General features: G+C 40.9%; 1 protein-coding gene across 1 annotated transcript in view; it reads left to right on the top strand.

Annotated features, from left to right (window-relative positions):
- The first annotated feature begins 6,761 nt into the window (after positions 1-6,761).
- The window catches only part of Sec22b (SEC22 homolog B, vesicle trafficking protein), a 24,730-nt gene continuing 5,753 nt past the window's right edge, over positions 6,762-25,738 (top strand). The window contains exons 1-4 of the mRNA XM_076574652.1: positions 6,762-7,066; positions 12,996-13,105; positions 18,761-18,921; positions 20,774-20,920. Of these exons, the coding sequence (XP_076430767.1) occupies positions 6,992-7,066; positions 12,996-13,105; positions 18,761-18,921; positions 20,774-20,920 (493 nt within the window). The 5' untranslated portion in view covers positions 6,762-6,991. The remainder of the gene's footprint in view (positions 7,067-12,995; positions 13,106-18,760; positions 18,922-20,773; positions 20,921-25,738) is intronic.

Consider the following 25,738-nt stretch of genomic DNA (forward strand, 5'->3'; position numbering starts at 1 on the left):
TTTTAGCTCACAACAGAAGTTGGACTTCAAGCCTCAAGGTGTAGATACACTAGAGCTTGCAACCAAGGCCACCAAAGGACCATGCTCTTGGAATAAGGGCACAATGATACTGAAAGAGAACAGATATGACATAGCTTGAAACCAAGCATTTGCAGGATCAGAGTGGTCTACTAAGTATCCTTTCTACCTCCCAGAAGAAAATGTAACCCTTTAAAGGCAGAGAATATTAGCCAAAGCCTCTCCATTTTTCAGATCACTGTCCAAATACAATATAAAATTGTCAGCCATACTAAAAGTCACCATTCAAAGGCAGAGAATATTAGCCAAAGCCTCTCCATTTTTCATATCATTGTCCAAATCCAATAAACAATCATGAGCCAGACTAAAAGTCAGATCCAAGTGATTAAACACTAAGAGAAGGCTTTAACCAAATAAGATCCAGGCATTAGAGTTGGCAGGGAGCTTAAATACTTAGGCTTACTGAGCTTACAAAACTAGAAAAAAATGGACAAAATGAAAAGATGGACCATTTGTTTCGATAGACAACTGACAACTATAATAATATAATAATAATAGACAGACTTTCTAAGACCAAACACAATTGGAAACAAGAATTTGTGATGATCTGAATGAGCTGTGCCCCATGGTCCCAGGCATTTGAGTACTTTCAGTTCATGGCACTGTTTGGGGAGGTTGAGGAGGTGTGGCCTTGCTGGAGGAAGTACGTCTCTGGGATGGGTTTTGAGAATTTAAAGACTCATAACATTTCTAGTTAGCTCTCTCTCTCTGTTTCGTGCTTCCTGTCAAAGATGTGAGATCTCAGCTTCTGCTCCTGCTGCCATGTTTTACCGCCGCAATGGCTTACCCACAATCCAAAACAAACCCTTATTTCTGTAAGTTACCTTCGTCATGGGTTTATCACAGAAACAGAAAAGCAGCTAACACAGACCCCTTTGCTGTATTTCATAACGGCGAGTATAGCAGAAGTCAGAATTAGTGATCTGAATTATAGCGGCACCTAAGCTGAAGGGCAGAGGCTAAAAAGAACAAGGGACCAACTTAACACAGTTAAAGGATCTAAGATATATGTAATTTCAGCACCTGAAAGAGAGGCGAGAGAATGGCCTAGAAGCAGTATTTGAGGATATCAAGACCAGCAATTTCTACACATGAGGAAAGAAAACGGGCCTCTCAGACTCTGGAATTTCAGGAAAACTCTAGCAAGACAAAAGATGAATATCTACCAGAAATAGTAAAGGCAGTTTCAATCCATAAATTTGTTGAGGACAGCTCTCCAGTTACAACAGACCATTTGACCACGTAGGTGGTTTCATTTGCCCAAGTGGTTCCACAGCTCCAGGAGACATGTGTGAGTTGCTGGGCTGGGGGCATGGGATGGGGGAGGGGCTGAATTGGGGAGGGGCTTATGGAAATTTTATCACTAACATCACTAACCCAAGATATCAGTCTAGTCAGTTCTGAGTACCAGAAATAAGGAAGTGGAAAATAGTAGGCTTGATAATGATGATAGGAAATAAAAACCAAAGTCCTTTAGGCCACAGTTAGTAAGTGTTTGAGTTTTATCAGATATTAAACAGCTGAAAGACCCAAATTCCAAAGTGGATTATAGAAAGGATAACTTTAAAATTATTTAAAGGACACTTACATGCAGGCCCTGGTTGTATCTTAGTAGAAGAGCACATATTTAGCATGCACAAGGCACCAGAAAGATATGTATTGTATTTTCAAAAGAAGAAACATAAAAAAAAGATAGAGCATTTCATAATCCACTTAGTAAAACAGGTGATAACAATATGTTTCGCAAGCATAGGCACTTAGACAAACTAACGATAGGCACACACACACACACACACACACACACACACACACACACACGATAGGTGAGTAGACATTCACACTCAAAAGTAGGCAAGAGTCTGACAAGATGGCTCAGTGGATGAGGCACACTTGCTGCCAAGCCTGATTACCTGAGTTCAATCCCTGGAGCCCGCATGGTAAAAGGAGAGAACTGATGTACCATGGCACAAGTTCACTTGCCCAAGCATGTGCACACGTGTGTACACACTATTATAAACAGGCAAACATACAGACAGACAAATGTGAACAGTAAAATACACACCACCAAGGTTGGTAACTGTGTAAATCATGCTTTTTTAAAGTTATTATTATTATTAATATAAATAATATTATTAATATAATTTTTATTATTTGGGAATCTCACATCAGGCACCAGCCCAAATAGCTACACAGGCCATTCCCATCAGTCTTTTCCAGGCAGGAAAGCCTGAGGACATCATCAAGGCACTAGACAGAGGCACAGACTGCATACATCCACATGGATCTCAGGCTTCATCATGCCCTGGAGCAGCAGCATAAACCACAGATACCAACATGGTCTCCAGTGACGTCACAGGGCTATAGTGGTCCTTCAAGGAGGTCCAATCCAGGCATTGAAACTTTCCTCCTCTTGGGCCTCCTTTGCCCAGAGCCAGGGAGATCCTGCAGACAGACAGCAGGTTGAGGGCCGAGTCCGTGTCTGCTTAAGCTCCAGGCTGTTGTACAACATCCGCTGACCCTATTGGGCAATGATAGCAAGTAGACCTTGGCCCTCTCTCTTCACCTATCACCACCGCCTGTAGCTGGAGTTTTCTCTCCAGGTCCTGCCAAGCCCCGGCAGTCTGACAGCCCATTTATAAAATAAACACAGAGACGCTTATATTATTTACAAACTGTATGGCCATGGCAGACTTTTTGTTAACTGTTCATATATCTTAAATTAACCCATTTTTATAAATCTATCTTATATTTGCTCATTTTCATTAGAGTTAGCATTAATAACCATATGACAGAGTCTACGTTAGGTTGTTTTAAGATTTCCTCTGCCAATGGAATTAATCCAAATCTCTTCACTTTAGTCTCAAAAAGACTTTTCAGACAAAGGCAAAAAGCAGCCATACTCTTCACCAAAATATCACAAGGACAATCTCTAGGCAACATACTAAAATTCTTCTCTGAAACCTCTTGAGCCAGCTCCCCACAGTTCAAATCACCTCGGCACCACTGTCTTCCATGCTCCTACTAGTATGACCCATTAAGCGGTGCTTAAAGCATCCCACCGCTTTCCTAACCCAAAGTCCAAATTCCTCCAAACAAAAAACATGGTCAGGCCTATCACAACAATACCCCAGTCCCTGGTACTAATTTCTATCTTAGTTAGGTTTTCTATTACTTTGACTGAAACCATAACCAAAAGGCAAATTGGGGAGGAAAGGGTTTATTTGGCTTACACATAGTCCATCATTGGAGGAAGTCAGACAGAAGCTCAAACAGGGTTGGAACCTGGAGGCAGAAGCTGATGCAGAGGCCATGGAGGGGTGCTGTTTGCTGGCTTGCTTCCCTTGGCATGCTCAGCCTGCTTTGTTATTAAACCCAGAACCAACAGCCCAGGGATGGCACCACCCACAATGGGCTGGGCCCTGCTCCATTGATCACTAACTTAGAAAACACCTTACAGCTGGATCTCATAGAGGCATTTCCTCAACTGAGGCTCCTTCTTCTCTGATAACTTTAGCCCATGTCAAGTTGACATAAAAAAACCATCTAGTACAGTAGCTTAATATGAAGTAATTTAATTTGGATGTGTGTATGTAGTTGGAAGATTTCTCCAGTCCTGCCCAGCTCCACAGTCCCACGTTTCTCTATTCCCACTCAGCCCACGGTCCCACAGCCGCTTATAAAATAATTACTCAGAAGCTTATATTAATTACCAATTGCATGGCCTATGGCAGGCTTCTTGCTAGCCTGCTTTTGTATCTTAAATGAACGTATTTCTATTAATCTATGTTTTGCCATGTGTTCCATGGCTTGCCTATCTGCTGGCATGCTGTTCCTTCAGTCTGAGGCTGGTGTCGCCTATGCCTCTGCCTTTCTTCTTCCTGTCTCCCTCTTGGATTTCCTGCCTGGATATAACCTGACTCTCAGTAGGCCAGCAGCTTTATTTATCAACCAATCAGAGCAACACATATTCACAACATACAGAAAGACATCCCACAGCATGTGTGTTTTTCAATTGCTTAGTAAGGTTTAAGAATTCTCTGACATCGCTATCTATGATTCATTCCCTTGTCTTCCCCGACTCTCACCACCAAGGTTCTAAAATTTTATTCATTTCAAAACATTGTGTATTGTTAAGTCAAGGATAAAGATGAACTTTAGCAATCTGAATATTCTTTTTTTGTTGTTGTTCAGTGTAAAACAGTCAAGGAAGGCCTTTCCTGTACCTAGCACAGGATTGCTCATTGTTACACAGTTCTGTGTTGCTCAGAGGATCAAAGAGCAAGGCAATCCCATATGTGAATGAGACAATGCAGAGAGTCAGAAGCAAAAGTGACTCAGATTCCAGAGTCCCTAAGTTCTGAGTATCTGATCAGATACAGCAATAGCTTTTCCCAGTTGTACTGAGCAATCTCAGAAGACCACACCCCCTTTTTGGAATAACAACTCCAGTGGTTGAGGGCACCAGAATCATGTAGTTTGTTTAAAAGGAAAACATGAGGGGTGTGAGTATGAATATTGATTGTTTCATGAGATGGTTGGTAGAGGGCTGGAGATGTAGTTCAGTGGTCAAGCATTTGCCTGGCTTGTGTAAGGTCTGGGTTGGTTCTTCAGCATTGGGGTGGGAGTGGGGATGGGATTTGACCCTATAAATTTTGTAACAAAAATTAACTCCAAGTAGCCTAAGCAAGAGGAGTGGAATTTATCATAAGGAAACAATGATAATGGCATACACTCCTAAGAACACCATAATTAAATCCATTGTTCTACGTGCTAACATAAAAATTAAAATACATTTAAAAGAAGCAATGGTGTCTGATAAACATACAGGCAATATGCACACAGGTCTTGGGAAAAGCTGAGAGTCACAAACAAAAACAAAGCTGAGACTCTCACTCCAAGCCAGCTTTTCTATACATGCCTACTATGTTTTGCTCTGTCTGCTTCTCCGACCCACATGGCAGTGGCCTTATTGGAAATAATGGTCATTAAGTCCCTACTACTAGAATCATTCTATCAGGATCGATGGCAGTCATTTTGAGATTGTGGTAGAAGGCATATCTTTGTTGAATGGAAGGTAGAAGTTAGAGATGGCTATAGCTGTAGACTATTAAACATTATTCACACCCAAATTTCTTTCTACTCCACACTGTCTCTGTTAATAGTGCCATTAGTTTTTTTCTCTTATCTATTCCAATTCTTCATCTTCCATTATGGAGTCAATCACAGGATCTCATTGAATTTTAACTCAAAAGCGTCATGAATAATTTGGAATAATTGCTGAAGGTAATTTAAATTGTAACAGAAGCATATATTATTTAACCTATATCTACAGGTTAAAGAAAGAACCCAGGAGTGGTGGCTCATACCTGTAATCTCAGCATGTGGCAAGCTGAGGCAGGATGCGATTGTGACTCCAAGGCCAGCATGTACTATATGTGAGTTCTAGGCCAACCTGAGCTCAACTCATGTTCACATCACTGCTAGCTGTGTGACCTTGGAAAAATCCTTTTCTAAAGCTTCCCAAACTATTAAGTGGGGGTCTTCAACTAACAAATCTTACTGGGCTGTTTGGTTAAATTTACAAATATTCATAAGACTAATTATAAACATTTAACAAAGAATAGTTGTTACTAATGTAATAAATACATTCATATTATTTAGTTTTTTAGCTTACAAAACACTTGTACCTACATGTTCACATTTAATAGTCACAAAAACCCTTTAGGGACTAAGAATATCCCTTTCTTACAGATGAGGACACCAAAGAACAGAGAGATGAGGATCCCTCCTTTAGAGTAGTTGTCTAGAGGTTCAAAAGTAAGTGAAAACCAAGTCATTGGAAAGCTTGGTAAGATTACCCTTTTTATACCATGACAGAGGCAGCTGAGAGCCTAGATTTGGGGAGCCTGAAGGACCTATACAATTCGTGTTCATTTATAGAATAGGTATTTGCCGATCTCTTTTTAAAATTTTCTTGTGTATGGGTGTTTCACCTCCACTTTTGTCTGTGCACCACGTGCATGCAGAGGCTGCAGAAGCCAGAAGAAAGCGTCAGATCTCCCTGGAATTGGAGTTACAGATCGTTGTGAACCACCATGTGATTGCTGGGAGTTGAACTTCTGCCCTCTGGAAGAGCAGACAGTGCACTTGACCCCTGAGCCGTCTCTCCAGCCTCTATTTGCTGATTTCTTGCCACAAACTGTTTAAGAACCTTGTGACAGCATCAACACTTAACCCAGAAAATCCCTCAAAAAAAGCTCTGTCGAGACATACACAAATGTAAAAAGTATTATACATGAAATTTTCTGTTAAAAAAATCTAAAAACATATAGCTATTTAGTTGATTTGCACTCCGTTCGTGTAAAAATTCGCTCTCAGTTACCTTTTTAGCCCTTTTTCAAATACTTCAAGTGTAAAGAAACTAGAAAATTGTTTTAGCTTGGGTGCCACACCCCTTCAAGAGACACGACTTAGTGAAAGCAAAAAAAAAGAAAACAAAAGAAATAAAGGAAGGAAGGAAAGAAAGGAAGAAATAAAGAAAAAGGAAAGAAAGAAAAAAGAAAAGAAAAGAAAAGAAAAGAAAAGAAAAGAAAAGAAAAGAAAAGAAAAGAAAAGAAAAGAAAAGAAAAGAAAAGAAAAGAGAAAGAAAATCACAAAAGTGGGCGGGACTTGGCTAGTAAGAGGAGGCAGGCGGAAAGACTGCGGAACTAAAGTCGCGGTGGTTGTGGTTCTTGGTGGGAAGCCAGTTGAACGGACCGGTAGTGGCAGGCTTTGGAGCTGTTTCCGGCCACCTCAGCGGGAAGCGGAGACGCCAGCAGCTAGCTGTCGGGGAGCTGAGCGGGAGGTGTGACTGGCCACCGCGGGAGAAGGCAGGGCAGTGACTGCGGCGGCCGCGTCTCCATAGCCTGGGAAGATGGTGCTGCTGACAATGATCGCCCGCGTGGCGGACGGGCTTCCGCTGGCCGCCTCGATGCAGGAGGACGAACAGGTAAGCTGCGGCCGGAGCCCCGAGCCCTCCGGCCCCCGCGAGCTCGCCTTGCTCCCAGCTAGGGATTCCTTCCTCGGACCAGCGAGACCCTGGCGACCCCGCAGGCACTCCCTCCTCCTCCCCCGAAGCTCTTTTGCCGTGTGCTGGCGGAGATACGACCTAGGATTAGAAGTCTTGGTCGAAGCAGTTAGAGTTTGGCGTTACCTGTCCCCCTTGAGACAAAAAGCTCCGGAGAAAGGGTATCTTTGGCTGATTGTCATCACCCACCCAGTTTGAGAGGAGTTGTTACGGGGCTTTCTTAAAATTCAGGACTTTTCGTTTTCTGCTGCCGTTAAGGCTGTTGACTGATACGTCTCGGGGAAGATCAACCCCTTATTTCTTCACCTCGTTTTCCTGTAGCACCTGATCCTTGACCTAGCCCGATGACATCTTTTGAAAGCGGATGAGGTAACATTGCCACTTATAAAGTTGTCAAAGTTCAGTACAGTGCCTGCCTTCACAGTTATGCCTGATTCTCACCCGCTCTAATAAAGAATATTGCTCAAATGAGCCCAAGAATGTGATCTGAACAAGGGAAATGGGGAGGTGGCATCTTCGTAGAAGACACGTACTTTGAGAAATATTTTTTCCCATGAGGGGGTAGCAGTAGGGTAGAAAGGGGCAGAATCTGGTCAGTTGCATTGAATTCTAATGGAGGGGGGTGACCAAAGGGGATTTGAAATGCTATTAATTATTATTGGGCCCTTAGTTTCTGCTTTGATAATTTTCCGAAAAATTCATTGATCGTTTTGTAATTTTAAACTTTGTATTTACTTGTCGATCTGCCAAAATGGGTTGCTTTCTTTCATTGACAAGAAATTCTCCACAGAAGTGTTTTTGTGATTGTCATTCCATCATTTTCCTTTAGTGATTTCAAGTCTAAATAATAAATATCCTTTCTAAACTTTTAATGGCTTCAAAAAGCATCCGCCTTAGACTCATTTTTACCATGGTAATGGTATGCAGAATGTTCTAGAGTGCCTAGCACACAACAGCACTGTCCCGAGCCTGCTGAGTGCAGTATTTTTTCAGTCCTCATACCACCCGTGTTAGAATGCTGTTCTTACTTACCACCCTTGGTAGAGAGGGAAGCAGTGAGGCTTACAGAGAATAGGCCACTTGCTTAAAGTCATCAGACAGCTAACAAGTTAGGGGAAGGGGTCTGTTTTTACCTGTCACTGTTCACATTTGGGACTGGATGATTCTTTGATGTCAGAGACTGTCCTAGGCCTTGTAGGATGGTGTCCCCTAATATCCTGTTGGCAGTAGCACATTTCCTGTCCTCTTGTTTTAACAACTTGGACTACTTCTAGACGTTTCCAAAAGTTCCTTTGGGGACACAGTCAGTCCTGGTTGAGAATTGCTGATTATAGTAATCAGCTACTGTTTTCTCATCAGTATCAGTTTGGTTCTAGACCAGAAACTTAGTTCCTAACCACTGTTCTGTTTTTGAAATTGGGGCATGTTTTATATAGCTGGAGCCTGCCTTGAATTGATCCCTCTTCCTTAGCCTCTTGAATGCTAGAATTACAAGAATATACCACCATATCCAACTCAGAAATAACTTTTAAGACATAGATTATCTTGACCAAATAGTTTTATATTAAATCCTCTAATTGTCCAAGCCAAAGTAATTCATGTGCTTTTAATTATTTGTACTGATACTCATTAGGTTATTTTTAGGTATTTACTAGGTGCCAGTGCCTATATATGCTATTAACTGCCTTATCACTGAAGATGACTGGTTTTTCAGATAATGTGGTGGAGAGTAACACCTATAATATAGACAGAGCATTTTATACAGTGTTGACTATGTGCTTTACTAGAAATTTAGGCTTAGGGCAGATAGGTGAACTTTTCTTCACAAACCCAGGCTCGATGACTGATGATTCTATTCCTTTCTTCCTCCTTTCTCTTTCTCTTTCTCTTCCTCTTTCTTTTTCCCTTCCTTCCTTCCCCCCCCCCCCTCTCTCTGTAAGGACATGTTTTTTCTTTTTAGGATGGTTACAGTTTCTTTTGTCTACCTTTCTAACTACCTCACAATTAATTGTATTTGCTTTCATTTGCACTAGTGCTGGAAGGGCAGTTCAGCTTTGGGAAAGACGTTAGAACTAGCCCGGGAGACGACAGGGAGCGCTAGACAGGGAGCGCTGGTAAACCCAGTAACCTGCTGTACACTTGAACCGCCTCACTCCCCTGATTTAAGGGCTGTTACTATGATTACCTGTAGAGGAAAATGACTGGTTCTTGGTCGATCTGGCCTTTGACCAGCTGAGTTTATCAAGGAGCTATACATGATAAGACCTTAGCTAAACATTCTTAGAGAATACAATGATCTTTAGCAGTGCTAAAGTATGTGGGAAGTGGAAGGTGATAGAAAGGATGAGGTCATCGTCCATGATACCCTGATGGGGTGGAACTTGGCTGTTAGGAAGCCGTTTAGGGGTCACCCATGCTGTAATGAACCTCTCACCCGTGCTTTGTAAATATACCTGGTATATTCATCGGTTTGTAAAACAAATCCAAATCTGAAACGTTCTTAGAAAGGTAAAAGATGATATTGGGTAGCAGTAGTTGTCTACTAGGCCTAGGTGAGAGGGAAAAATATCGAGATTCTAAGGCAAATCACTGTCTTGTACCTTGTAATACAGAGTCAATCCTAAGTATACTAGATGACCCCAAATATACCAGTGGCGGACCTCAAGTTTGCTTGTGGCAAAGCCAGCTGTCTTCATTCTCTTCACTATTGGATTACTAACATGTCTATAGGGCAGACAGTGTTTGATTTCTTCTACATGAACTGGGAAGCACAATCAGGGCATCTAGGTATTTTTAGCTGAGCTAACTAACTGACTGTGAGCCCTTTGTGGCTTTGACATTGAAAGCAGGCTACATTGTCTGTAAAGCAGTGGTTATGTTGTTTTTGTGGGGTCTTGGTCAACATAGCTCCTTGGGCTTTTCATGTGAATTACATGATTGACAGGACATTGTCTAGAAGGTGGATCTACACTGAAACAATTTTAATCATGTAAGTGGAATGTCCTAGTGCTTGAGGCAGGGGGCTGTGTGGTTAGATTATCGAGGTCAAATCCTAGCCCTCCCCTTCTAGCCCCATAGAGTCCTTGGCCAAATTTGGTTTCTAAAGTATAATATTGGAATAATAATTCTAATCACCTCCTAGAGTAATTATGATGATTTAATTAGTTAAATTATGTAAAATGTTCAGAATAATTCCTGACAGAAAATGAGTGTTAACTTTATTTCTGAAGTGTCTTTACAAATTCTAGCCTGTCTTTAAATTTACACACCAGAATTACACATAACACTCTTTGTACAAAGATGCAGTGAACAGGGATGAATGAATAGTTTTTATACTGTAGAAGTAATCCATGCTTATTTGGAAAGTTTAGTGACTTATATAGCCAAAAAGTCCAAGGTGCTAATGATGTTTATTTCCTATAATCTGTACTCAAATATTCTCATATTTCCCCCTCTCTTCCCTCCTCCCTGTGTGTATGTAAAATTAAATAATGAGCTATACTGTAAGACTGACTTCATTTTCCCTCTTAACAGGTCTATGTGCTGAATATTGTCTCATATCATTAAATATTTTAGTGGCTGCGTAGTAGTTTACTGTGTGAATATGTTAAAAAAATTATTGTTTAGCCACAATGATTTTGTTCTTAGGAATGGTAATGCTGGCTGAGCCAGCATTAGTGTTGATTGTCACACTGTAATCTCTATGTAGATTTGTCCACAGTGCATGATATTGCTTTGTTTTTTGCAAATTTTGAAATTGTAGCATACTTCCAACCATGATTTCTTATGATGGGTATGACTTTTAGTTCTGTTCTCTCAGGTTGTAGTAATGTTTATGTTATGTCTTACAAAGTTGGGAAATTTGCACCAATTTTTATTTGATTGGCAGGATTGTTTTGTTTGTTTGTGAATTGTTTGTTTTGTTTTGGATTTTTTCTTTTGCCATCATTTTCTTCAGCTGTGCCTTAAGGTATTCATCTGCCTTTAGCAATTGAAAAAACAGTGTTATTTTATTGATTTAGGAGTGAAGATTGAGCATAAGTATTTTCTCAGATCATTAGGGGATTCCATTATCACTTTAGTAACAATCCCAACATTAGTTGGATCAAGTGCTGTTGTACGTTCAGATCTCTTCAAGCCACATAATGTCATACAGATTGGTAAATACCATTCACATATGAAAATAGGATGTTGTGCAGTAGTTTTTACTGACTGAAAGTATGTGATAATATTTACTAACATGTCTGGCTGACCAGTCATGGATGGACGCATGCATGCATACTACTTAATATGATTATTATAAGGTACTATTTAATGTGTGAATTGATATAATATCCACATATATACATATATTGATACAGAAGCATTTCTCAAACAAATAGCATTATAACAGATTGCTATAATAGGTAAATCCACAGTTAGTGCATTGAGTAGACTCTGCCTGACTCTGGCTTACCTTATGCTTATTTATTACCTCATTTATATTAAAATTCTAGGTCACCATCTTTCTGTACTTGTACCTTTGCAGACCTGCCATGATATAACTGCCTCCTTGTTTCTACTATTAGCTCAGTGGTATACTGTCTAGAAGCTTAATGTTTCCTGAGGTGTCCCTCCCAGACTGTGGGAGAACTAATATAACCACTTTCATTTCAGCATTATGAGATACCTTCCAAACGAAGGCTAGTCTGTCTTTTAATACAAAATCAGTCATTCCAAAAATGGGATAATTAGGACTTTGTGTCACATGGCAATGTGTGTGACTGGTTGGCTAATAAACATGAAAAGAAACTGGGAAGTCCAAGATGACAAGGCTAGCAGATTTGGTGTCTGCTTTTAGTTCATAGATAGCAACTCTGTGTGGGTCTTCGTGTGGTACAGGGGCCAAATTGGCTTTCTGGGGTTTCATACAGGGACATCAACCTCAGTGATTAGCATTCTCTCATCATAACTGACCATCTCCCAAAGGCTTCACTCCCTTACCATCAGCTTGGTGGTGAAATTCTCAGCTTAAAGATCTGGAGAGTAGAGACCTTCAGACCATAGCTAGCAGAAAGTCCTCCCCCTCCCAGGAAGAGGGTGAATTAGCAGTATAGACTTGTTTCTCACTCTTCATGCCCTGCTTTCCTTCTCCTTTGACTCTAGTAGGTTAGTAAGGTAAGACATTTATCCTTTCCAAATGACGTGACTACATTATGGCCCTCCTTTTCCTCTACAGAAATTGTTCAGAGAAATACTCTATACCATTTGAGTGTTAGCCTTTTGGCATATGTTACTCTTTATTCAAATTTGCTGCCTAAACTGGAGAATCAAATAGATTCATGTAATAAAGGATAGCTGGCCTTTTTGCCTAGTTGCAGTGGTCCACAGAGTTTTCAATCACAGGCATGCAGAGAGAGTTTTACTTAAATGCTCTCCCACTTTTGTGGAAGATTCTGTTGATACTCCAGCATAAAAAATGAGATTCACCAGTCTTTGGTTCTCAGAACTTTCTCCAGGATGTGTCATGGGATGTATAGTTTCATGCCCATAACTGTGAGGGAAATGGGTGAGGAGGAGGAGGAGGAGGGTAGTGAGCTAATAGCAAAAAGAACACTGAGTGCCTTATGTAAAATGGATATGCACACTTTTGCTTCTTAGCAGTTAAGTACTGGGGACTTGGAAAAACTAGGAGTTAGGTTTTCTTATTTGTTCTAAAAGTAAGACATTTTTCTTCATTGAAATGAATCTTGTTGACCGCTAAGTGAAGGACCTTATTTATGTAGTAGTCTTGTGATGTCACGATGCCTCTAACGGATACGGCTTTGTGTGTATGTGTGTTAAGTTCTTCAATGAAGTTATCTTCTTTCAGTCAGGCCGAGACCTCCAGCAGTATCAGAGCCAGGCTAAGCAACTCTTTCGAAAGTTGAATGACCAGTCCCCTACCAGATGTACCTTGGAAGCAGGAGCCATGACTTTTCAGTGAGTATAGCTCTGATTTCCTTGTGATCATTTAAGTGTGAAATTCAGTGACGTAATCCCCTATAAGAATAGAATGGCAGGGACTGGGAAGATGGCTCAGTGGTTAAGAGCACTAACTTTTCTTGTAGAGGACCCGAGCTAGTTCCCAACACCCATATCTCAAGTGGCTCACAACCACCTGTAATTCTAGCTCCCAGGCATCGATGCCCTCTTGTACCCTTTGAGGTTACCTCAACTTACACACATACCACCCCCCATATACTCTATCTTTAAATGTGCATTTAACAATAAATGCACACACATAATTTTTAAAAATCTTTAAAACTATAATAGTGTTGTTTCCTCATGTGATGCTTTGTGCGGGAGTGTGTACATGTGCACATGAGTGTGCGGGCCAGAAGACCACCTTGGGTGGCATCCTCAGGTTCTATCTACCTTGTTCTTTTTTTCTTTTCACAACAAATCTCTCTCACTAGCCTGGAACTCCCAAGTGGGCTAAGCTAGCTGGCCAGGGAGCCCCAGGGACCTTTGCCGTCTCCTTCTCCAGTGCTGGGTTATAAAAGTGTGCCACCACACCTGGCACTTAAAACAAACATGTATTCTGGAGACAAACCTGGGGCTTCCAGCTTGCAAGGCATTGTAGTGTACGAACTAAGCCATCTCCCCAGCCCGGATAGTAACAGTTTCTTAAATGTAAACTGCTCTAAAAACACAGTCTCTCTATGGAAGCACTTTTTCTGCCTCTCTCCCTAGAAAGCTGAAGTCTTAGTTTTTTTAAGTTAAGGTGCTTAACAGTAATTTAACTTGTTAACCTGTGTCCAACAAACTGTATACTTAGCACTCAATCATAGGTAACTTTTTGCTTTAGGAACATCTTGGAGCCAGACACAAATAGCTAGTACTCCTGCTCAAAGACTTGCTTAACAGTGTTACCGACCAGTTCACATAACATCTCCAAGCCCTGGTTTTCTCCTCAAAGGATTTCTCTACATGGACTTTGAGGAGACGCATACATAGTTATCATCTTGCTTGATTCATAGAGAACAGACAATAAATATTGAAACACTGTAAGAAAATTGTAAAGCATCTAAGTCAGTGGCCGTAGAAGTGGTGGGTTTCTGTTTGGTTTGTATTCCTGGGGTTGAACTCGGTGCCCTCATGCGTGCTGGGCAAGTACCCTACCCCTGAAGGACGTCTCCAGCCACTCCATGTTACGGACGGTGCACTAAGCCAAGGGAGGGCTGGAAGGAACGGTGTTACCTTCTCAGCACTGTACCGGAGAACCTACCGGAAGCAAATTAAGGGGAGAAGGGTTTATTTCTGTCTCCTAGAGTGTCAGCAGGAAAGTCTGAGTGGGCGGGGCTTGAGGCCGCTGCTCCTACTGCATCTGTAGGCAGAGAGTAGAGAGGAACGCTGCTGCCCAGCATGCTCCATCCTTCCTACTCAGTCCCAGACGTCAGCCCACGGAGCCCTGATGTCCAGGGTTGACCTTCCATCTCAGTTAACTCAGTGAAGAAACTCCCTCAAAGATGTGCCCAGGGGTTCTCCTAGGCAGGTCTAGATCCTGTCAAGTTGACAGTCAGTATCAACCATCACAGGAACTCTACTGGATTTTTAATTATCTACAGATAATTGGTGTTAAATAACACAGGAAAGATGCTATAGAAGATCAAAGGAAAATATGAAGGATCAGCTAAGTGAGCTTCATGATGACAGCAGTTCGGGCGGTGAGGTCTGTTAGGACGAGGAGGAGCTGCTTGGGTGAGCTGCAAACAGCTAATAAACAAGCGCTGCAACCAAAGTACTTGAGCTTACCAAAACCAAGCATGCTCTAAAAGAGAACGGGAGACACACATTTTATAAGGAAATTACATAGTATCTAAGGCATTTGCAAAGATACTTTAAACACCAAAATAATAAAAAATAATAATAATAGCCATTTGGCCATAAGAGATAGCATGCATCTGTAGTCTGAGCCAGTCTGGAGGCTAAGGCAGGAGAGCTGTGTGAGCTCATGAGCTGAGACCAGCCTAGACAACTTAGCCAAGAGAATGCATATATATTCATTTAATTATATGATACAGTTATCGTCCCTGTCCACAGGCTCTGCCTCTGTGGAAGCCATGTCTATAGCAAAGGACCATGCATTGAGAATGTTTTTAAAACTTGTGTCTGTTCTAAACAGATGTGGGTTTTGTGGAGTTTTTTTTTTTTCTTATCATTATATTTTCTTATATTCCCTAAACAATATAACAGCTGTTAAGAGATTGTTTATACTCTACTAGGTATTTTAGATGATTTGAAGTCTACAAAAAGATAGACATGGATTTTGTGCAAATATTGTTCCACCTTATATAAGGAACTTAGACATTTTCCAATTTTAGTAACTCTGGGTATCCTGGAAGTAATCCCCTGCAGATAACTATAGGATGACTGTGTGTGTGTGTGTGTGTGTGTGTGTGTGTGTGTGTGTGTGTGTGTGTGTGTGTGTATGTATGTGTGTTTCCACGTGAAATAGAGAACAAAAGGCCCAGGAAATACTTTGTGGACCTAGAAAGAAATTTTCCTGTGATTCCTGTAGGCCTTTCACAGTCTTGGGTTTTTCTGCTGAAGAGCTAGTAAGGGTTCTTCTTCGCCAGAGCCTTGTTGTCTTCACGTGTGCCCCTACCTCCTAATGAGCCAACCTTCTTCCTAACAGGCACATTCAAACCAGCACAGTGCTTTAGAGCAGGGCTCGCTAAACTTTCCCACTTGCTTTTCTGCTCACAAAATTTTTACAAGACTGGGTATGTACGTACATAAAATAGGTACACAAATTAAACATTTACTCATCATAAATTGTTCAAAAATTTATTTTTAAGTAATTCATTGGTGTACAAGTAAATTTGTTATTTAGTTAAAATAAGCAAATTTACATGCTCATGAGATGTTTTGTATTTTTACATAAAAGATTGCAGCTTGACTGAATTTTGATTCTGCAGGGTATAGAGCATCATCAGTGTTTTTCAGAGATTTTATAATCTTGAGTGCTGAGGACACTGCTTTGCATAAATATGTAGTACAAAATGGTAGAAATATGGTTAAGGCCATTTCAGAAATTGGTGTGAATTCTGTCCAGGTTTCAAGGCAAAATCCATTTAATGATTTTGGTTTTTTTTAATGCAACTCAAGTCAGCAACTCAAACAGATTTTAAAATCAAACATGGCTAATAGTAAAATGTGTACTACTTTGGTAGTTACAAAGTGAGGAATAATGACAGGAAAAATGTCTTTGTTTTCTATTATCAAATCATCATTTTTTCTATAAGAGCAGAAAACTTCATATGTACCACATAGGAACACTTCAGACACAGAGCAGTCTCAGTTCTGAGCTCATGTGTTCCGGGCATTTGCTGGCATGCGTCTTGACATCCTGTGCAGTGCAAAGGATGTGCATGTTCAGAAACAAGGCTGCAGTAAAAGCACACTATGCATTGTTGTAAAGCCCCGACAGAAATACCTTGGCTCCATACATGTTCCATTTTTCATTTTGTTTTTGCTCATTCAGAGTTGCCAGATTTTCACAGTTCCATATGGGGTCACAAGCCACCAGTTGAGAAAGCTGGGCTTTAGAACAAGAAATGTAAATGAAGTGCTTTGAAGAAAGCAATACATTCCTATTTGAGTGTTTGAAGAAAGGGACTAGAAGAAAAGTGACTATAAAATTTTCAGAGAAAAAAGAACTTACAGAGGCTTGAACATCTGAGAAGGAACAGAATTTCTCCAGGTGTGTAAAAGCACCACAGTGAGAAAGAACAGCTTAAGCAGGCGTGCGGGGTCTAGTTTGTTCGAGGCACCATGCCATTTGACTGTGGTAAAGTGTGACTTAGCATTTCATCTGAAAGGCTATCAACACTACCAGAGTATGACTTATGTTACTGGATTTGTGTGTCCCTGTAGCTTTGAAGTAGGGCTGTAAGTCCCGTTGATTTCTCTGGGAATGACACCAGCGTCATAAATGACAGTGCAGATTAAAGTCAAGGAGGTCAGTTCACCCAGGTGCCCGTGCAAGTGGTAGGACAGCAGTTAAACATCACTCTGTGCCCGAGAGAGCACCAAGTCTTAAATGTTCCTTTGTGGGGCTCTAGGATGCCTCAGGGGTCAGGAACAGAAGGCGGGAGGGGAGTTTGTGTCAGACAGACTTCGTGCTTTTCAACCACCTAAACCAAAGAACCTCTGACCTTGTCCTCTGCGCACATAAGCCCTGTTAGTATATGTTTTGTTGGAATAAAGAGTACTGTGACTAAAAGGTTTGAAAGGCTCTTAGTAGCTTAACTTTTCCCCAAGAATATTCCATAGTCACAAAGCCCCTTCCCAGAATACCAGAGAGCTCACTGTCACAAAAAGGAGTCAATACCATTGTTGAATGGTTTTCCAGTTGACTAGAGTTCTTCTGTACCAGGGTTTTTCTTTTGGGAAACCAACCAGCTCCCAAATCATGACAGGGAGACTTATCACTAGCTTAGGCACATTTCTGGCTAGTTCTTTTAACTTAAATTAAGCTGTTTCTCTTTATCTACCTTTTGCCTCAGGGCTTTCTACTTTTTTCCTGTATGGTAGCTGCCTGGCTAGCCCGGGGCCATCTCCCTTTCTTTCTCCCTCATTCTCTTCTCCCTTTTCTCATTCTCCTCCTACTTATTCTCTCTGCCTGCCAACCCCACTTATCCCTCTCCTGCCTAGCTCTTGGCCATTCCGCTTTTTATTGGACCAGTCAGGTGCCTTAGGCAGGCAAGGTGAAACAGCAACACATCTTTACATAGTTAAACAAATGCAACAGAAGCAAATGTAACACATCTTTACATTGTTAAAGTCAGCAGAAACAAAGGTAACACACCTTTGCCTAGTTAAAATAATATTCCACAACATTCTTCCGGTCAGAAGTAGGTAGCTTGACTATTTTTGAGGTGGCTTTTTTCTATGCCAGTAAACATTATCTCATTTAACTTCTAACTTTTTTCTCCATAAATTCTTAGTTCTCTTTTATGTTGTGACTGGAAGGACTTTAATATGTATACACTAATATTTTTGTCATACATGGTCATAGGATGGATGGAGTCATTATGCCTGTAGCTTTCAAAAATAACCTCTTAGGTATTAACATATATTAATTGAAAAATTGTATAATGAATAAACAATTACAATGTGCCTACTCTCTTCTGGGTATTTTTTTCTATTTACTTTTATGTATATGAGTGTTTTTCCTCTGTGTGTGTGTATGTGTGTGTGTGTGTGCACACACGTGTGCGTGCGTGCGTGCGTGCGTGCGTGCTTGCATGCCTGGTGCCCACAGGGGTCCGAAGAGGCGTTCAAGTTCTCTGGGCCTGGAGCTAGAGATGGTTGTGAGCTACCCTGTGGATGCTGGATGCTGGGAATGAACTCAGATCCTCTGCAAGAACAAGTGTTCCTCAGTGCTGAGACACCCATGCCAGCCCCGTTTTTTGGATCTGTGTTTAGTAGTGGGAAGACAGTTGACTTCTTGGTTCTAACAATCCGTGATCTGAAGTGAACCCTTTGACTTGGACCAGATGTTTACACAAGCTGATGGAGTCCTAAAAGTCAGCCTCCACACGCAGTACGGTCCCTTGGTGAGTAACCGTGTCTTGCTCTTTCCTCCAGCTACATTATTGAGCAGGGGGTGTGTTACTTGGTCTTGTGTGAAGCTGCTTTCCCTAAGAAGTTGGCCTTTGCCTACCTGGAAGACTTGCACTCAGAATTTGATGAGCAGCATGGGAAGAAGGTGCCCACCGTGTCCAGGCCCTATTCCTTCATCGAGTTTGGTAAGACTGGACCCTGCATTTCTCTCTTAAGGAGTAAACATTGTGGAGAAACCCTTTGATACACTGATTATAATGTTGACACGTTTTCCCCTGGAATTTGCCTGGGAAGGGTTTGATTCTGTCCCTTCTCCAAATGTACCTTTTTGTCTTTTTGAATGAAGAAGGCTTCCTTCTTATTAGTAAATTCCTCTAGTCTTTTGTCTTTTTCCCCATGTGCCTTTTTGTTGGTTAGTTTGTGTGACAAATTCTACGTAACAGTATACTTGACTACCCTATCATAACTGAGTTCTTTAATCTGTAGGCTCACACAGTAAGACTAATTCTATGGAAATCAGGAAAAATGATGATTGGTGTTTTGTTTTGTTTTGTTTTGTTTTTTCTTCCCAGTAGAATAAGAACCTCTAATTAGAAAATATATGGTATTTGAAAACCCTGTTTGTTACCTTCAGAAGTAGCAAGTGTGAGTGTCTGTACTTGCACAGGAATTAGGGGAAAGTTCAGCACCAGTCAGACCTGTAAAAGATTGTGCTCTTAGTAGGTCAAAGGAAATGGCCTGTGCATGATAAGCATTGAGAGCTAGAACAGGCAGAGTCAGAATACATTGCTGAAATCCTTAGTCAAAAGAGAAACATCTTTATGTCTTGGAATTTCTAAAGTTTTTAAGTTTGTTAGACAGGTACATCATCTTGCTTTTAGTAATATAGAGAAAATGGCCAAATGCTAATTTATATGATTTTTTTTGTTTTTTTGTTTTTTTGTGACAGGGTTTCTCTGTGTTGTTTTGGTGCCTGTCCTGGATCTCACGCTGTAGACCAGGCTGGCCTCGAACTCACAGAGATCCGCCTGGCTCTGCCTCCCCAGTGATGGGATTTAAGGCGTGCACCACCACCGCCTGGCGATATATAGTTTTTTAAATGATATTTTCTGGATAACAAGTTTAGTAAATCCAAGGGAATAATAAGACAAGTGTATCAAGGTCACAAAGGAAGTAGATGGCTTACCCAAATAAGCTTCAGGTGAATAAAGACAGAAACAGACTGCAATTCCACGTATAGTGACTCAGGACCATGAGCAGTATAGTTGTTCCCATCCTCAGAAGGAAGATGTCAAGGGAAGGAGCGGCTTCTGAGCTGAAAGGGAAAGCACTTAGGGGCAGACCAGCTTGAAGGAGCAGAAGCTTTTAGTGGAGGGACACTGCTAGTCCGTGCTCCACGGAGCTCAGCGTCCCAGAGTGCAGGAGGATGGAGCGGGAATTGAAAGCCAAGTCAGGGATCAACAGCATAGCGGTAGATTGTTTTGTCAAGAGTTGAAAATACTTCTGATATGCCATCCCCACAGTTTTGAGAAATGCAGACAACTAGGCTACAAGTGGATGAAACTACGGTTCTGTATTGGTGATTTTGCAGGTTTTGATCATGTTTGATTTGGGGTAAATTTGGAAAGTATACTGCTGCTCTAACTCTTTGGCCATTTTAGGCTGTGATATAAAGTGTTGACAGTGTTAGTTATTTCAGGGGATGTGTAGAATTAAGTAATGAAACCCAAGGGGTCTCTGAATATAGTTTGAAATTTTTCTGTCTTCAGTAATGGTTTACTAAATGGGTCTTAATATCTCTATGGATTCTGGTAGTAATTGCCTCAAACTCAGAGGTGTCCCAAGGACAGTTCACCTGAATGGTCATCTTAACATTTTACAAAGAGGTCAAAGCCAACAGCAGACAGATGGCAGATGTAGGAATAAACTCAAGACAGTGGCCAGTGGCCAGTCTTGGAATAAAATCAAGTTCTGATTACCTCTTTCAGTGGCTTGATGGACAGGAAAATTGTTAATGGTTACTTATCATCATTCTAGATACCTTCATTCAGAAAACCAAGAAACTCTACATTGATAGTCGTGCTCGGAGAAATCTAGGCTCCATCAACACTGAATTGCAAGATGTGCAGAGGATCATGGTTGCCAACATTGAAGAAGTCTTGCAGCGGGGAGAAGCACTCTCAGGTATGAAAGCAAAGTAAGAGAACAGCTTGTCAGAGTCTAGCTGGGACTCTCAGAATTGACTACACAGCAAAGCTTCCAGTATGGTGGGGATTTTCACCTTGCGTGATTAGTTCTGTGCACTAAAACAGTGTAAAGGACTCACAGAAGCAGTTACTGTTTCTAAGAATGTGCAAAATTAAGTAAATTAAATACAGAAACATTTGTGCAAGGTCGTAGTCAAGGATGTGATAGAGCCTTGATGTCTCCTTGGGAAGCATTTTTGCTGCTCGGTCAGGGTTATGAAATGCCATTTTCATCAAGACATTCCTCTTCTGAGACTATAAAAAGATCTAGTCTGCTCTCAGCTTCCTTCCGTCAGTTATTAAGTGTCTGTCGTATGGAAGGTGTTGTGCTTTATAGACAGAAAATGGGGAGGATGCAAATATGTGTCACTCTGTCTCAGCCAAGTCAGCTTCCTTGGTGTTCTAAGCAGTGCATTCTGACTGTGTATCACCTGGCCTTGCAGGAGCTGGCTCTTGAAGATGCTCGCCCTGGTCCTTATAGCTCAGCCCACATTGATCTCCTACTTGAACTCCTAAAATACTTCCTTACACAATCTTTAGCAAGTACTAGTATAACATGTATTTGTATTTAATTAGTTTTATGTGTGCACATGAGTGTGGAAGCAAGGTCAGCTTTAAGTGTGTTCCTCAAGCAGCATTCACCTTGGTTTTCTGAGACAGTCTGTCCTTGGCTTGGTTTTCCAATTATAATTGGTTTTCCAATTATGTGAGGCTGGCTGACCCAGGGATCCATAGGGATAGTGATCCATAGGGATCTACCTATCTGATGCTCACTGCTGAAATTACACACATGTGCCACTTTTGCTGACTTTTTATGTCAGTTCTGGGAACTCGAACCCAGGTCCTCTTGCTTACCCTGCAGACACTTCCCTGTCCAAGCTGTCTCCTAAGCTGTTTACTAATACATCTATTTGCCAGATTTTTAAAAACCTTTTGTATGTGTATGTGTTTTATTATATATGTGTATATGACTGTGTGTGCATACTTGCTATGGCTACATATGGAAGTCAGAGACAACCTCAAGTATTGATCCTTGCCTTCTGCCTTTTATGTATTTTAGACATTTTTTTTTTTTGGTTTTTCAAGACAGGGTTTCTCTGTGTTGCTGTAGCTGTCCTGTACTTGCTCTGTAGACGAGGCTGGCCTCGAACTCACAGAGGTCTACCTCCTGAATGCTGGGATTAGAGGCATACTCCAGCACTCTCTGCCCCCCTCCCCCCTTTTTTTCCTTAAATTCAGACAGTGTCTTACTATGTAGCTCTGACTGGCCTTGAAGTCACAGAAATATACCTGCCTTTACCTCCCAAGTTCTGGGATTAAAAGCATGTGCCACAACCTTGAAGTGGTGGCGCACACCTTTAATCCTGGCACTCAAGAGGCAGAGGCAGAAGGATCTCTGTGAGTTCAAGATCAGCCTGGTCTACAAAGCAGCGAGTTCCAGGACAGCTAAGGCTGTTACACCAAGAAACCCTGTCTTGAACAAGGACAAAAACCAAAAAGTATGTGCCACCACACCACAAGACAGTGTCTCTTGTCTTTGCATGTGCCAAACTGGCTGGTCTGTGAGCTTCTGGGAATTTTCACATCGTCTCCTGTCCTCCTGCTTCAGAGGTACAGCTTCTGACTTTACGTGGATTCTGGGGAACAGAACTCAGGTTCTCTGCTTGTGTGGCAAATGCTTATCCATTGAGTCTTCTCCCTAGTAAAATATGTGTACTTTGTTTTGTGTTTTTGAGATGGTCTTTTAAAAAATGTTTGGATTTATTTTATTTTATGCTTATGAGTGTTTTGCCTGCATGTATGTATGTCCACCATGTGTGTGCATGTGTGCACACTCAACAGAGAGCAGAAGAGGGCATCAGATCCTCTGGAACTGGAGTTATAAATAGTTGTAAGCCACCATGTGGGTGCTAGGAACTGAACCTCTTTCCTCTACAAGAGCAGTGGGTCCTTTTAACAACTGAACCATCTTTCCAGTCCCTTGAGACAGGGTCCTACTATGTAGCCCTGACTCCCCTGCATCCATTTGCGTCTGCATCCTAAATGCTGGCATTACAGGTGTGTCCCACTACACCCAGTTTATGTAGACATATTTAAAGTAAATTAAGTCAGTATGTAAAATTAAGTGATTTTCAGTGATGGTGATTGAATTATCTAGAGTAATTTTAAATTATAGCTAGCTAGACAGATTAAAATATATGTGATATTTAATGTTATTTGAACATTGGATATGTACATGTAAGCTCTTCACTTGTGTGTGCTTGTATGTTTGTTTTTGTATTTGCATGTATGTAGTGTTTGCACATGTTTGGGTGTGTGTATGCATGCAGTTGTATATCTGTGCTTGGGTGTGTGGAGGCCAGAGGTTAATGTCTGGTACTGTCTCTACTGCTCTCCACCTTATTTATTAAGTCAGGATCTTTCACTGAACCTAGAGCTCCATGATTCAGCTGGCCAATGAGCTCCTGGGATTTGTCTGTCTCTGCTCCCTAGTGCTGCGCTTTCAGACACATGTCATACTGTAGTTGGAATTATCTCCAGTCCTGCCCGGGCCCACAGCCACTCAGACCCAAATAAACACACACAGGCTAATATTATTTAGAACTGCTCGGCCAATAGCTCAGGCCTACCACTGACTAGCTCTTACACTTAAACTCAGCCCATTTCTGTTAATCTGTATGTCGCCACGTGTTCCGTGGCTTTACCTGTGTGCCTGTTAAATGCTGCTCCCTGACAGCGGGCTGGCGTCTGCTGGCTCAGCCTTCCTGTTCCCAGAATTCTCTTCTCTGTTTGTCCCGCCTATACTTCCTGCCTGGCTACTGGCTAATTGTCATTTTATTTATACAGAGCGATATCCACAGCACTTCCCCCCCCTTTTTTTTTTTCAAAAAAGGTTTTAACTTTAACATAGTAAAATTACATATAACAGAATAATTATCAAGCAAGAATTACATTTACAATATTTAGTCTATTTGTATTTGGCAAAATTAAAGAGGATGTTCTATCTATCCTATATTTGTGAGTCTAAGGTTTCATATCTAACTTATCTTTTATCATAACTAAGGAAATTATAACCATCTAGTCTTCAACTACATCAAAGACCTCAGAAGGATATAATATTACCTGAGAAATGGGAGAACACAAGCAACTTTCGGGGAGTCTTGCAGGGTAGACAGAGACAACTGGTAGCCTGGACATTCATCCAAGGTTCTTTTGTAAAGTTGGGGCATCTGTCTTCAGTCCACAGGCCTAGAGTCTTTCAGTCACTTTTCTCTGTGTCCTGTAGAATGTCTGGCAGTTTCCTCTGTGAAGCAGGAACCTGAAGGACCATTTTGCCAAGCAAAATTCAGTGGTCACCTTCCCATGGGTCCTGCATGTCCAGTCGATCAAGCAGTCTAGGCAAGAACAGTTTCTTGCCCAAATGACTGTTTTTGCCAAGAAGAAGATAAACTCCATATAGAGTGTCTTTGATGCTCATCTTCCTCTCTGAAGTAAATTGGTGCTGTCAGGAGCAGACATGTCTCACTGTCCAGAAAGTCTAAATTTTTAAAACATTTTAAATGCCATATTCTGTAGGTCTTTGAAGTGTTTAAAGACAACTTATCTGTCTGAAATATATCTATATATACCTAGAAAACTAAATTAACATGACTATAAGTTTGATTATCATAGAAGACTAATTATTAATCTGTATTTCTTAATTATCCATTACAATGTAAATGAGTTACATAAACATAATACCTTAAACAAGAGTAGAAATATATATATATAGTAGACCAAAATCAACTCTAAATTTGTATCAATAAACTAAAATCTATACCAATGTAAAACATTTTAAACAAGTTGTTCTTTAAAAGTAGGTTCAATAATCCACCCTTTTATTTTATCATATCTATATCCTATATTTCCATGTCATATCCCCCTGTCTTCTTTAGAAAGATAATCATCCTGTTTTAAATAAAAATATTGGTTTTTCTCTGTCCTACACCAGAGGGCTCTTTTGATATGGGACAGAAGAATCTCTCAACCTTTCTTTTTTTCTTTTTTAGCAATATGCTTGCATTTACGTAAGGAGTGAGCCAATTCCATCTCCAAAGCCAGCTTGGTATATTTGGGAATTTGGGCGTAGCTCCTCATACTACTTCCTGTTGGGTGAGGGCGCTGTATTCTTATGGGGACACAAAGAAAATTTTAGGCTTATGGAGTAGGTCATGAGGCTGTATTGTCTGAGCTAGTTGCCTTAAAATCGTTTTGGATGTTGGATCATCTGGGCCTTGGTGTCATTGGAGACCTTTCAGGGGATCTTGGCTGGTCAAACCTGATGTATCTTAATCTGGAACAAATCCATAGCCTCTTGCTTTCTGTGGAAACAAAAGCAGAACCTCCTTTCTAAAACAACATATCCTTAGATCCAAATTTTGAAGTCAAGATACCTTTAAAATATACATATTGGTTTAACTCAGCAGCCTTTACAATCAAATGTCTCTCTGGAGTTAAAAATATCAAAGACAACACAATCCAGATTTTCTGTGTGATATCCATCCTTATGTGGCTTATTTTTTATATTACTTTTATGTAGGAGACGGGGTCTGAACTCAGCTCTCATGTCTGAGTGGGAGTTCCTCACAAACTAAGCCATCCCCGGAGCCCTAAGCTCTCTGAAGATAGATTGTTCTGAGTTTGTGTGTTTCACATACTTTTATATTTTTCATCATAATGGTTGCAAACAGATTCCATAATAAATATTTTTAATTCA

Source organism: Peromyscus maniculatus, chromosome 6 (genome assembly GCF_049852395.1).
Source record: "Peromyscus maniculatus bairdii isolate BWxNUB_F1_BW_parent chromosome 6, HU_Pman_BW_mat_3.1, whole genome shotgun sequence".
NCBI classification, from domain to species: domain Eukaryota; kingdom Metazoa; phylum Chordata; class Mammalia; order Rodentia; family Cricetidae; genus Peromyscus; species Peromyscus maniculatus.